Source organism: Myotis yumanensis, unplaced genomic scaffold, assembly GCF_028538775.1.
Source record: "Myotis yumanensis isolate MYYU_CA2020_CCGP unplaced genomic scaffold, mMyoYum1.0.hap1 SCAF_50, whole genome shotgun sequence".
Lineage (NCBI taxonomy): Eukaryota > Metazoa > Chordata > Mammalia > Chiroptera > Vespertilionidae > Myotis > Myotis yumanensis.
The window spans coordinates 118180-131158 of NW_027223801.1; the positions used below are offsets into that span (position 1 = coordinate 118180).

General features: G+C 52.0%; 1 protein-coding gene and 2 pseudogenes across 1 annotated transcript; all 3 read right to left on the bottom strand.

The window, feature by feature from the left end:
* Nucleotides 1-5426: 5426 nt before the first annotated feature.
* LOC139000960 (aly/REF export factor 2-like) lies at nt 5427-6380 on the bottom strand. The gene is made up of 3 exons (XM_070402870.1): nt 6124-6380; nt 5917-6079; nt 5427-5741 (listed from the first exon to the last, which is right to left on the bottom strand). The coding sequence occupies exons 1-3, from the start codon at nt 6378-6380 to the stop codon at nt 5427-5429; spliced, it is 735 nt and encodes a 244-aa protein (XP_070258971.1).
* Nucleotides 6381-8181: 1801 nt separating this feature from the next.
* LOC139000961 (THO complex subunit 4 pseudogene) lies at nt 8182-9389 on the bottom strand (annotated as a pseudogene).
* A 1488-nt stretch (nt 9390-10877) lies between these two features.
* Nucleotides 10878-11341, bottom strand: LOC139000955 (general transcription factor IIE subunit 2 pseudogene; annotated as a pseudogene).
* Nucleotides 11342-12979: the final 1638 nt, after the last annotated feature.

The window sequence follows — 12979 nt, forward strand, 5'->3', positions numbered from 1 at the left end:
CTTCTCTTACTTAGGTGGGCATAGGATAGGTAACAGTCAGCAATGTACTCAATAAAAATGAGGGGATTTAAAAAGGAAAATTACACCCTAGCTGGTTTGGCTCAGGGGAGATAGAGCGTCGGCCTGCAGACTAAAGGGTCCCAGGTTGGATTCAGGTCAAGGACACATGCACGGGTTGTGGGATGGATCTCTGGCGCCACCGCCCGCCCCCCCCCCCCCCCGCCCCACCTCCCAGGAGGGGGTGTGCAGGAAGCAGTGGATCCATGATTATCTTTTATCATTGATCTCTCTCTCTCTCTCTCTCTCTCTCTCTTTCCCTCCATCTTTGAAATCAATAAAAACACTATAAAAAAGAAAGATTGACCTTTGTCAGGGAAGGTAGCAGCCTAGGACGTGACTACTCACCATCACTGTTTGTTTGTTAAACTTTTAATTTCCGTCCATGGATGGATGGATGGATGGATGGATGGATGTGTCCTCCCTGCCTCCCTCCCTCCACCCACCCGTCCGCTCACCCGCTTTCCACGGGAAATCCTCAGTCTCATGTCACACACTCACTCACTGGTGATTACACTCGCTGCCTCCTTCCTCCCTGTGAAAAAGAGGAAGGAAAATGGACACACCTGAAAGAGCCCCACAGGCGGCAACTGTGAACCAAGTGCACGCACATGTGTGCGTGTGTGGCGTTTGTCAACAACGTAAGAATTGTTCCAACCTGTGCAGAATTTCTGTGAGTGTCTTTCAGCCAAACTGTCCAGAAATGTCGCTTGTACACCGGGAAACACAATCTCAACGGCGGGAGATGATGTTCCAAAGAATGGCAATGTCTCCCCCCTTATTTTATACACTCCAATCCAAGGAGGAGACTGTATGTAGGTTACATGAAATCCACTGGTGACATTTTAAGGAGGCGGGAGAAAACAAAGCGTGGGACCCCCCCCCCACACACACACACACACACAGACACACGAGTCCTCTCATTGGGTGAACCAACCGTGACTCTAGAGTCGTGATCCTGACCCCAGGAGTTGTATTAAAAATCAAGCTAAAGGAGTGTGAATGTAAACTGTAGGCTTATGAAGGTTCAAAGGAGGTCTGTGTTTACCACCATTGAAAGAAAACGAACCAAGAAAGAGATCAAGGGTGGGTCAAAAACACCCTCTCTGGGACTGGGAGGGAGAGAGTTCCTGCATCTGTCCAAGAGGGTCATCTGTAGTGTGAAAAGCCAGGGTTCAGCAACAGGGGATATTTTCTTCCTCTCAGGGATCATGAAAAGCATCCATGACAGTAAGGAGGTGGGTATGGGGTGGGTGCTGTCATTGAAAAGGCTAGGTGAGCAGGGAGAGCTATGCCATTTACAGGCATACCCTATCCACTTTTCCTTTCACAGCATTTACACAACGACTTAATGTTTAGTTTTGAATGGCATTACTTCTTGAGTCTCCTCCTCATTGTTTCCAAGTCTTTGGTTGATACTCAGGTGTAGGATGAGTGTATGTATGTATTTATGTATGTATGTATGTATGTATGTATGTATACTGTGTGTGAGCCCCAGGATGGACAGAATCTGGGGGGGGGTGGCGAGTGGAATAGACTAGAATAGAGTGGAGGAGAGGGGGAGCAAGAGGAAACGAGAGAGTTGGAGGAAGGCAGGAGGTAAGCTGGGGAAGAGAGAATGCCAAAGGACCTCGTTAGTTAATGACACCGGGCATGGCTCTTATTCTGAGTTTTTTGTTTGTTTTCCTCGAATGCCACCTATGCAGAAAACAACCTGTGTGATGTTCAACTAAGGTCACCCACACAAGAATAAGGACTACCCATTGACTGCAAGGCTCTGTAGTAGGTTGCCCGCTGCTTGCACTTGGCAGAGACTCAAATCTGAGGCAAGGGGAAGAGCGGGGAAGCTGGAGTAAAAGAGGGAGAGGTGTGTGATGTATTTCATGAGGTGGAGCTCATTTGCAACCCCTCCCCCTTGGAACCAAGTTTAGGGGGTCTGTGGGGTGGAAGAGCCAAAAAAATAGAATACAATAAAAAGAAAAAAGAAAGGAAGGGAGGAGGGGGAGAGAGAGAGGAGAGAGAGAGAGAGAGAGAGAGAGAGAGAGAGAGAGAGAGAGAGAGAAAGAGAGAGAAAGTGAGAAAGAAAGAAAGAAAGAAAGAAAGAAAGAAAGAAGAAAGAAGAGAGAGAGAAAGAAGAAAGAAAGAAAGAAAGAAAGAAAGAAAGAAAGAAAGAAAGAAAAAGAAAGAAAGAAAGAAAGAAAGAAAGAAGAAAGAAAGAAAGAAAGGAAGGAAGGAAGGAAGGAAGGAAGGAAGAAAGAAAGAAAGAAAGAAAGAAGAAAGAAGGATAGAAAGAAGAAAGAAAGAAAGAAAGAAAGAAAGAAAGAAAGAAAGAAAGAAAGAAAGAGAGAAGAAAGAAGAAAGAAAGAAAGAAAGAAAGAAAGAAAGAAAGAAAGAAAGAAAAAGAAAGAAAGAAAGAAAGAAAGAAGAAAGAAAGAAAGAAAGAAAGAAAGAAAAAAGAAAGAGAGAGAGAGAAGAAAGAAGAAAGAAAGAAAAAGAAAGAAAGAAAGAAAGAAGAAAGAAAGAAAGAAAGAAAGAAAGAAAGAAAGAAAGAAAAAGAAAGAAAGGAAGAAAGAAGAAAGAAAGAAAGAAAGAAAAAGAAAGAGAGAGAAAGAAAGAGAGAGAAAGAGAAAGAGGAAGGTCCTCGGTTCAGTCCTGACTATGACTTTCTGGGGCATGGCATGGCATGGCATGGCACGGCACGGCACGGCACGGCACATCCGGTCTGTCGCCGCCAGTGGTGTGGTTTGTGGTTTCCAGCCAGAAACCCCACTGTGGTCCACTTCAGTCCACCTAATACCTTTCCTGGCTGGGGAGAGTTCCTTTGGATCACAAGGACAAACCCAAAGGAGGACAAAGTTCAGAATGCCTAATTTACGCCTGCCCATTTCTACACCACAAAGCCGTCCATAGTGTCCAAGTGAGTTGACCTGCATTTTTCATGTCTGCGAAAGAAATTTCCATTTGAGGTACAGGTACTGCTTTGTGTTATTTATCATGGATGTGCCTCCATCCAAAGTGCTAGTATGGCGATCCACTGCCTTCCATTCACGCCCCTCTGTCTGCAAGCGCTTTCCCTGATTTGGCTCCACCCTGTGAGGACAACCGACCAACCCGGCCCTCTGGATGACCTCGCTTTGAGGCTTATAAAAGCAGTCACCAGGAAGGTGGCGCATGACAAGGACAGGTTGCATCATCATCACGTCATCACCAGGGTGGTGAGAACGCAGGGTTGGGTACTGGGGGGGGGGGGGGCTTTGAAGTCTTCATATTCTCATTCTCTCTCTCTCTCTCTCTCTCTCTTTCCATCTAGCAGTCAAGAAGCACAGACACTCCCACGATGCGGATGAGGGACTGTCAGACATTGAAATTTCCTCCGCGAGCGAATATGGGGCGATTTAGGAATTTCCTTTCAGTGAACACGCCCCGCACTGTGCCGCCGCTACCCGCCAATGCCGCCAATGCCAACAATGCCGCTTAGAAACATCCCTAAAGGGTTGAAGTGTTGATAGGAATAGAAACAGGAAGGGTAAGCATTGCAACGTGTTTTCTGGGGTTTTGCTTGAGAGACCCATAAATGTATAACGCTGTGATAAGCCGGGCTGTACATATAAATAAATGAATGAATCAATCAATCAATCAATCAATCAATAAATAATAGTAAATGTGGATTCATGACAAGAATATATCATTGTATGCGGGCTGTACGTGAAAGAAAGAAAGAAAAAAAAAAGCCCTAACCGGTTTGGCTCAGTGGATAGAGTGTCAGCCTGTGGACTTAAAGGTCCCAGGTTCGATTCCAGTCAAGGGCGTGTACCTTGGTTGCGGGCACATCCCCAGTGGGAGGTGTGCAGGAGGCAGCTGATCAATGTTTCTCTCTCATTGATGTTTCTAACTCTACCTCCCCTCCTCTCTGAAAAAAATTAATAAAATATATTTTTTAAAAAAAAAGAAAGAAAAAAAGTGAGTATTCTGTCAACATTTCTTTGTTCTTCGGCCCCGCCCACGGCCACGCCCCCGCCCCCTCTCCCGCTCTTGCTCCCTCTCCCAGTCAACCAGATCAAATAAAGAAAAAAATATAAAAAGTATCCTGCCAACATTTCTTTGCTTTTTGGCCTTGCCACCGCCCTGATCAACCCAAATCACTCTGATCTGCAATCTCAGACTGAAGTCCAGGCCGGGCCATCTGGTCGACCCTCGCTCTCTCTGTGGATGGGAGGGTCCCCGCTGCCAGAGACGGTCTGTACATAAAATAAAATAGAATATAAAATGAAATAAATAAAATAAAATAAAATATAAACTAAAATACCATAAAATAAAATAAAATAAAATAAAATAATAAAATAAAATAATAAATAAAATTAAATAATAAAATATAAAATAAAGTCCCGCCTCCAATCACTCGAATAGCCAGCCAGAGACTAAGTCCGAGATGGGCCATCTGGTCGACCCCGTCTCTCTGTGGATGGCAGACATCCCACCCAAGACCAAGACCCGACCGGGCCATCTGGTCAACCCGCCCTATCTGTGTGGGTGTGTGGGTGTGGGTGTGGGAGTTTGTGTGTGCCCACAAGCGTGTGCGTCTGTGCGTGTACATCCGCAGTCACGCACGGGCACTCCTTGCTTTGGACGGTCCGCCGCCATCCATGAACACCCTTCAGGTCCTGCCTTCTCAATGATAACGCCACCTGCACATCCTTCCCACCTCGGGTCTAGCCAGAAATGGGGAAGTCCAGTCACCTGTCTGTGCTTTCCCCACAGGAGGTTGCAGGAGGGGGGCTTGCATTGACTCTTCTCGACCAGCAGAGGAGGGGACGGGCTCTTCGGCCCCTGTCCCAGTCCACCCAATTCTGTAATCCACAGCCAAAGATGAGATCCTAGCCTGTCCATCTGATCGACACCCCCGCCCACGCCCACTGCCCCAACCCCCAACCCCTAACCCTCCTCCCAACCCGCTCACTCTGTGGATGGATGGTCAGGCCCCCACCCAGAGACCAAGTCCAGGACCTGGCCACCTGGGCTTGCCGAAGCCTCAGAAATTGGAAAGGCAGGATCAACCTTTTTTTCTGAGGAGGGTATTTTATTGTTGTTGTTTTATCAGACAGAACGAGTTATTTTGTTTGTTTGTTCGTTTGTTTGTTTGTTTTTCCCACACCTTTTCGGGTGATTCTGGCCAAGGCGAAAACAGGAAACGATAAAATGAATCCCGAAAATGACTCGGCACAAAACAGGTCTTTTTCAGAGTCATTTAACAAAATAAAAGTTGAAAATTCTTCCTAGGAGTTTTAAATCCTATTTCCAAACAGAAGAAACAACTCCATCATTGGCCCCAGGCCCCGGGCCATCCTTGCGCACACTGACTTGCTGGTGCTTTAGCTGGTGTCCATCATCACATCGTCATCGTCCAGCAGGGTGTACATCTCCTCAGCGTCCTTCTGGCCATCCAAGTCCTCGGTGTCCTTCATCGCGCTGTCGGCGTCCAGCTGGGAGTCCAACTCCTCGGTGTGCCTCATGGAGCTGTAAGCGTCATTCTGGGCGTCCAACGTTTTGCTGTCCCTCATGGCATGGTAAGCGCCCAGATGGGTGTTCATCCTTTTGGTGTCCCTCATCGAGTTGTAAGCGCCCTTTGGGGCGTCCAGCTGCTGGGTGCCCCTCATCGCGCTGTAAGTGTCCTGCTTGGCGTACAACTGCTTGGGGCCCCTCATAGAGTTTTAAGCATCCAGCTGGGCATCCAACACCTCTGCCGAGATGTGTCGCTTTGAATGGCGGCCCGTGCGCCTGCCTGGACGCCAGTTGCCTCCACGGGCGCGGTTCTGAGTGCCGCCACCCGCCGAAGCCTCCAGATCCTCGGGTTGTAGTCACCCAGCCCATGTTGACACTTGGTACTGGCCTGGGCTGCGTGTCTATCTGCGAGGTGAGGATCTGGATGTGGAGGGGACGGCCATCCAAAGGGATGCCTTTGTACTGTTTCCTGGCTTCCAGGGCGTCTGCCTTGAGCTCAAACTGCACATGGGCTGTTCCCAGGCTGCAGCCAGAGCGGTCGTAATGGACAGCTTCAGAGGCCAGAACTTCGCAAACAGCTGCTGGATGTCCGCGTCGGACACTCCGAAGTCCAGGTTGGACAGCAGCAGCTTCCTCCCTGTCAGCAGGCCCGCGCCCCTGCCAAAGGCCCTGCGGAAGCGGTCATGGTGCCACTCGTCGGGAAGCTGTATCGGCCTGCTGTAAGGCGCCAGCCGGTTCCTGCCTCGGCCGGGGGCCACCCTGTTCCGGAACGGCCCGCCACCCCAGCTCTCGGGGGTGGCGGCCTGCGTCCGCCACCACGGCATCTCTGGGAGCCTGCCCTGCCTCAGTCCCAGCCTCGGTCCCTGCCCCCGCTGGGGCGCGGCCCTGGCCATGGCCGTCCCACTGGCTCTGGTCCAGCCTAATGATGTCGTCCAGTGACATGTGGATTTTGTCGGCCTTGGCGGACCCCGAATCAGCCTTGGATCTAGCCCGTGCAGAGGCACGCCGGGGCTTCACTTCCCGCGAGGTGACGGGGCTCTCCCAGATGTTGGGGTCCAGGCCCAGGGGTTCCCAAGGGTGTGGACGAGTTGGTGAAGAAGAAATGACACCGAGACAGCATTCAGTAGATCAGCAGCCCAGCCAGGCTCTAGCCAGGTGCTCTAGCGGCTTCTATGTCCAGGGACTGGGTCTTGGCGAGACCTCTCTCCTGAAAGCTCCCTTGGAGAACAAGGACTACGATCACGACCACAAGCCTAGGGCTGAGAAGCTCTGCAAAGAAGGCCCTGAGTTCTTTTATAGCCCCAGAACTGGTGGGAGAAGCCAAATCAGCCGCCCACTCCACCAATCAGCTGCCCCCAGGACCGAAGTCACCAGTTGGGCCTCAAGTTTCAGGGAGGAGGCTTGCATTGGCGCTCCAGGACCAGGAGAGGGCGCCACTGACTGGCCCAAGCGATTCACGGGACTTGGGGGAGGAATGGGAGACTGGGCAGGTGCCCAAGGAGGCCCGCAGGGCTCTGTCTCCATGCCTTGCGGGACTGCATCGCCGTTTTTTCTTGGTGGAAGAGGGGACAATACATACATAGACAGGCTCCGGTGGGCCCAGGACCGGCCAAAAGAAAACAAAGCCACGGAAAATCTCCTAGGCGTGCCTCACTGGGCAGATATCTTGTTAGCGGGACATTGTGCTCCCTTGTGTGCGTGCGTGTGTGTGTGTGTGTGTGTGTGGTGGGGGGACGCGGGGGGGCGGGGGAGGGGCTTGGAGGCTGGAGGGATAGGTGTGTGGGTGTGGGTGTGGGAGTTTGCGTATGCGCGCGAGCATGTGTGTCTTTGCGTGTATATCCACAGTCACACACGGACACTCCTTGCTTTGAACCGTCGCCATCCATGAACACCCTTCAGCCCCTGCCTTCTCAAAGAAAACGCCCCCTGCACGTTCTTCCCGCCTCGAGTCTAGCCAGAAATTGGGAAGTCCAGTCACCTGTCTGTGCTTTCCCCATAGGCAGTTGCAGGAGGGGGGCTTGCATTGACGCTTCTCAATCAGCAGAGGGGAGGATGGGCTCTTAGTCCCCTGCCCCAGTCCACACAAATTCTGTAATCCACAGCCAAAGATGACGTCCTGACCTGTCCATCTAATCAACAACCCGCCCACGCCCACGCCCACCCCCCCAACCCCAGCCCCCACCCAAAACATTCCCCCCACCCCGCTCACCCTGTGGATGGATTGTCAGGCCCCCTCCCAGAGACCAATTCCAGGCCTGGCCACCTGGGCTTGCCAAAGCCTCAGAAATTGGAAAGGCGGGATCAAACATTTTTTTCTGAGGTGGGTATTTTGTTGTTGTTTTATCGGACAGAACGAGTTATTTTGTTTGTTTGTTTGTCTGTCTGTCTGTTTCTTTTTCCCACACCTTTTCGGGTGATTATGGCCAAGGTGAAAACAGCAACCGGTAAAATGAATCCCGAAAATGACTCGGCACAAAACAGGTCTTTTTCAGAATTATTGAATAAAATAAATGTTAACGAAAAATCTTTCTAGGAGTTTTAAATCCTATTTCCAAACAGAAGAAACAACTGCATCATTGGCCCCAGGTCCCTGGCCATCCTCGCGCACACTGACTTGCTGGTGCTTTAGCTGGTGTCCATCATCACATCGTCATCGTCCAGCAGGGTGTCCATCTCCTCGGCGTCCTTCTGGCCGTCCAAGTCCTCGGTGTCCTTCATCGCGCTGTCAGCGTCCAGCTGGGAGTCCAACTCCTCGGTGTCCCTCATGGAGCTGTAAGTATCTTTCTTGGCGTCCAACTTTTTGGTGTCCCTCATGGCATGGTACGGGCCCAGGTGGGCGTTCATCCTTTTGGTGTCCCTCATCGAGTTGTAAGCGCCCTTTTGGGCATCCAACTGCTGGGTGCCCTTCATCGCGCTGTAAGCGTCCTGCTTAGTGTCCAACTGCTTGGGGCCCCTCATCGCTTTGTAATTGTCCTTCTGGGCATCCAACTGCTGGTTGCCCCACATCGCGCTGTAAGCGTCCTGCTTGGCGTACAACTTTTTGGTGCCCCTCAGCGAGTCATAAGCGTCCAGCTGGGCGTCCAACTCCTCCGCCGAGATGTGTCACTTTGAATGGTGGCCCGAGCGGCTGCCGGGAATCCGGTTGCCTCCGGAGGCGTGGCCCTGAGTGCCGCCGCCGCAGAAGCCACCAGATCTTCGGTTTTTAGTCACCCAGCCTCTGTTGACACTCGGTACTGGCCTGGGCTGGTGTCTATCTGCGAGGTGAGGATCTGGGTGTGGAGGGGACGGCCATCCAAAGGGACGTCGTTGTACTGTTTCCTGGCTTCCAGGGCGTCTGCCTTGTGCTCAAAGTGCACGTGGGCTGTTCCCAGGCTGTGGCCAGAGCAGTCGTAATGGACAGCGGCCTTCTTCAGAGGCTCGAACTCCGCAAACAGATGCTGGATGTCCGCGTCGGACATTCCGAAGTCCAGGTTGGACAACAGCAGCTTCCCCCTGGTCATCAGGCCTGTGACCCTGCCAAAGGCCCTGCAGAAACGGTCGTGTTGCCACTCATCGGGAAGCTGTCTCGGCTTGCTGTAGGGCACCGGCTGTGGCCTGCCTCGGCCGAGGGCCGCCCTGTTCCGGAACGGCCCGCCGGCCCAGTTCTCGAGGGCGGCAGCGGCCTGCACTCCGCCACCTCGGCCTCCCTGGGAGCCACCCCGGCCTCGGTCCCAGTCTAGGGCCTTGCCTCCGCTCCAGCCCCCGCCGCAGCCGCTACCCCGGCCATGGCTGTCCCACTGCCTCAGGTCCAGCCAAATGATGTCGTCCAGTGACATGTGGATTTTGTCGGCCATGGTGGGCCCCGAAGCCGCCTCGGATTGAGTCCGTGCGGAGGCACGCAGGTCCTTAACTTCCCGCGAGGCGCCGGGGCTGTCCCAGATGTTGGGGCCCAGGCCCAAGGGTTCCCAAGGGTGTGGACGAGTCGGTGAAGAAGAAATGACACCGACACAGCATTCAGTGGATCAGCAGCCCAGCCAGGCTCTAGCTAGGTGCTCTAGCGGCTTCTATGTCCCAGAACCGGGTCTTGGCGATACCTCTCTCCTGAAAGCTCCCTTGGAGAATGAGTACGACGACCACGACCATTAGCCTAGGGCTGAGAAGCTCTGCAAAGAAGGCCCTGTGTTCTTTTATAGTCCCAGAGCTGGTGGGAGGAGCCAAATCAGCTGCCTGCTTGACCAATCAGCCGCCCCCAGGACCTAAGTCACCCATTGGGCCTCAAGTTTAGGGGAGGAGGCTTGCATTGGCGCTCTGGGACCAGGAGAGGGCGCCACTGGCCCGCTGACGCGACTCACAGGGATTGGGGAGGGCCTGGGAGATGGAGCAGGTGCCCAAGAAGGCCACAGAGCTCCATCTCCAGGCCTTGCAGAGAGGCATCTTCATTTTCTGGGTTGAAGAGGGGACAATACCAATTTAGACAGGCTCTGGTGGGCCCAGGGCAATCCACAAGGAATAAAGCCACAGTAAATCTCCTAGGCGTGCGTCATTCATCAGATATCTTGTTAGTGGACCTGGTACTCCCTTGTGTTTGGGGGGGGGGAGGGGGAGAAGGACTAGGTGTGTGGGTGTGGGTGTGCGTTTGAGAGTGTGTGTGTGTGCGTGCCCGGGCGCGAGGGCGTACGTCTGTGAGTGTACATCCGCAGTCACGCACGGACACTTCTGGTTTGAATGGTCCGTCGGCATCCATGAGCACCCTTCATCCCCTGCCTTCTCAAAGACAGAGCCCCCTGCATGTCCTTCCCACCTCGGGTCTAACCAGAACTGGGGAAATCCAGTCACCTGGCTCTGCCTTCCCCAGAGGAGGCTGCAGGAGGGGGCCCTTGCATTGACGCTTCTCGACCAGCAGAGGGCGGGACGAGATCTTTGGCCCAGGCCAAGGCCCCAGTCAACCCAATCTCTGTAATCCACAGACAAAGACTATGTCTGGCTGGGGCCATCTTTCCGCCCTCCCCACCCCTCACCCCCCACCCTGATCACTCTCTGGATGGATGGATGGATGGTCAGGCCCCCGCCCACAGACCAAGTCCGGGCCTGACCATCTGGGCTTGCCGAAGCCTGAGAAAGTTGAAAGGCCGGATCAAGAGTTTTTGATGGAGGTTTTTTTATTTTTATTTTTTTTAAGGAGTGTTTTTTTTCTTTTCAATCTGGCCTGACGTGGAAGGTGTCATTCCAGGCCCCCAAATCCAAGAATGTGGGGGGAGGAAGCTGACCTGAATCCAGTTCCTCAGGCTGGTTTGCCTCCTCTGTTGGTGTGTGGTGACCTCTTCACACTACAAAACTGTTCACTATTTACTAGGAGCAATGTCAGAGTCATCCTTCAGCACTCAAGCCATGTGTTCCTTATGGGTCTTAAATCGTCGCTTTTTGTGTAGTGGGCAGGCTTTTTCCTTCTCTGGATAGAGGCCACTTTCTTTGGTCTGGATTCCTGCATGGAAGAAATACCCTGTTGCTTCAGATATTCTTCTGAATATCTCCGCTGCCTTCTCCAGTTTTCTCCTCATCCATTGAATCCACAGTGACACTCCTCCACAGTTTCTGAAACTCTTCGTCCACAGAAAATTGACAGCTTTTATCATTGAAGAAAAGAATTTTCTTCTTTTCTGGACGATTTACAAAGAATCGTACCCTAAAGCTTGACAGCATTCTGGGAATTGGGCAGTTCTTCCTCTATGTTTTCTAGAAGAATTCCTCCTAAGCCTCGCTGGTCATGCTTATCTACGAGCAGAAGCAGAGCCTTCTTATCTTCTACTCAATGGAATACTACCTTGCCGCAAAAATTAAAAAGAAGAAGAAAAAGAAGGAATCCTTGCCATTTGCAACAGCGGGAGTGGAACTGGAGAGCATTATGCAAAGTGAAATTAGCCAGTCAGAGAAAAATGAATACCACGTGATCTCACTCATTTGTGAAATATAGAGAACAACATGGACTGATGAACAGGGACAGGTCCATAGACATCTGTACCACCACTCTGTGCTGGGGCCTCTGCAGCATGGCCACCACCAGGCAGTTCAGGGCTATCCCGGTATCTTTATATTTCTTTCTATCTATCTATCTATCTATCTATCTATCCCAAATCATGTTCATGTTCAATTTGTAACAAGGAAATTGGGAGTCCGCACAACATGAGGAGCTGTACTAAAGGGTCGCAGCATTAGGATGGTTGAGACCGCTCGTCTAAGGTTTATTTCTACCTCAATTTCTGGCCCCTACCCAGCCTGGCCCTGGTTTGGGCTTGGGCAGGGGGCAAACTACTGATGTGTTTCTCTCACATGTAAAATGTCTCTTTTCCCCCATCTCCCCCACTCTCTCTAAACATCAAGGGGAATATATCCTCGGGTGAGGATTAAAAAAAAAATGGAACAAAGGTGGGTCATGAGGTCAGAAGGTCCAGTCTTCAAAGTGCATGCAAGTTGCTCCTCATGGGGGGTCCGGGCTGAATGTTTGAGAGCATCTCCAGGAAGGCCTGCGGGGATGGTGCCTCCACATGCTGGAAGGTGTTCTGTACTCTGCCTAACAGGATGAAGTATTTCATCTCCAGCCAGATGAACCCGAAGTGGTTCTCATCGAACAGGATGAAGACTCCAGGGCAGCACCTGGGGTAGTTGGAGCCATGTAAGGTATCAACGTGCACGCCATAGAAACACATCCTGCATGTTCTGGGGTAGTTCTGGTCTCCTGTGCGCAAACTACAGGTAGTATAAATGGAACAGGCTGCTCCTCCGAAGGTGCAGCCCAGGACTCCCCGATGCTGGGCTGCGCAGGGCTCTGCCAACCATGGCCCTCGCTTTCCTCAGTTCTGTTTCCCTGCTGCTGCTGCTGCTCGCAAATCACCTGCTCCTCAATCTCCTGTACCACGCGGGAGAGCTCGTTGAAGTGTGGAAGTTCTTGTCATCTGGCAGATAAATGCGGCGCATGAGGTGGACCTCTAAGGTCCAGCTTAAGTCTCCCGTGATGTTCGTGACCCTGGCATACTTCCCATGGAAGCTGAGCATGGCAATCATTAGGCCGAAGCCATTGGGTTTTCCTTGGAAGAGGCCTGGCCTGATGAGGTCGCCCGAGTGTCTCGGCGGGAGGTAGAGGCGACGGTAGGTCAGGCGGTCATACAGCTGCCTGTCCTCCTGCGACATCTCCAGCCCCCGTCCTCCCCTAAGCCGCGTTGGTGAATCCTGTCGGGGGTCTCTCTGGATCCACCGGTTGCTGAACCTGTCCTTCTGAATCTGCATGTGGAGGCTGTGGGAAAAGCTGTACAAGTCATCCATGTACTCCACTGTGGCTGATTTCCTCTGCATCAGGTGAATTCGAAACGAAGGCTCCAGTTGCATTGGGCCAGCCACATGGGTGTTAAGGTGAGGCCAGTACATCCAACCAGTAATGCATAAGCCATCA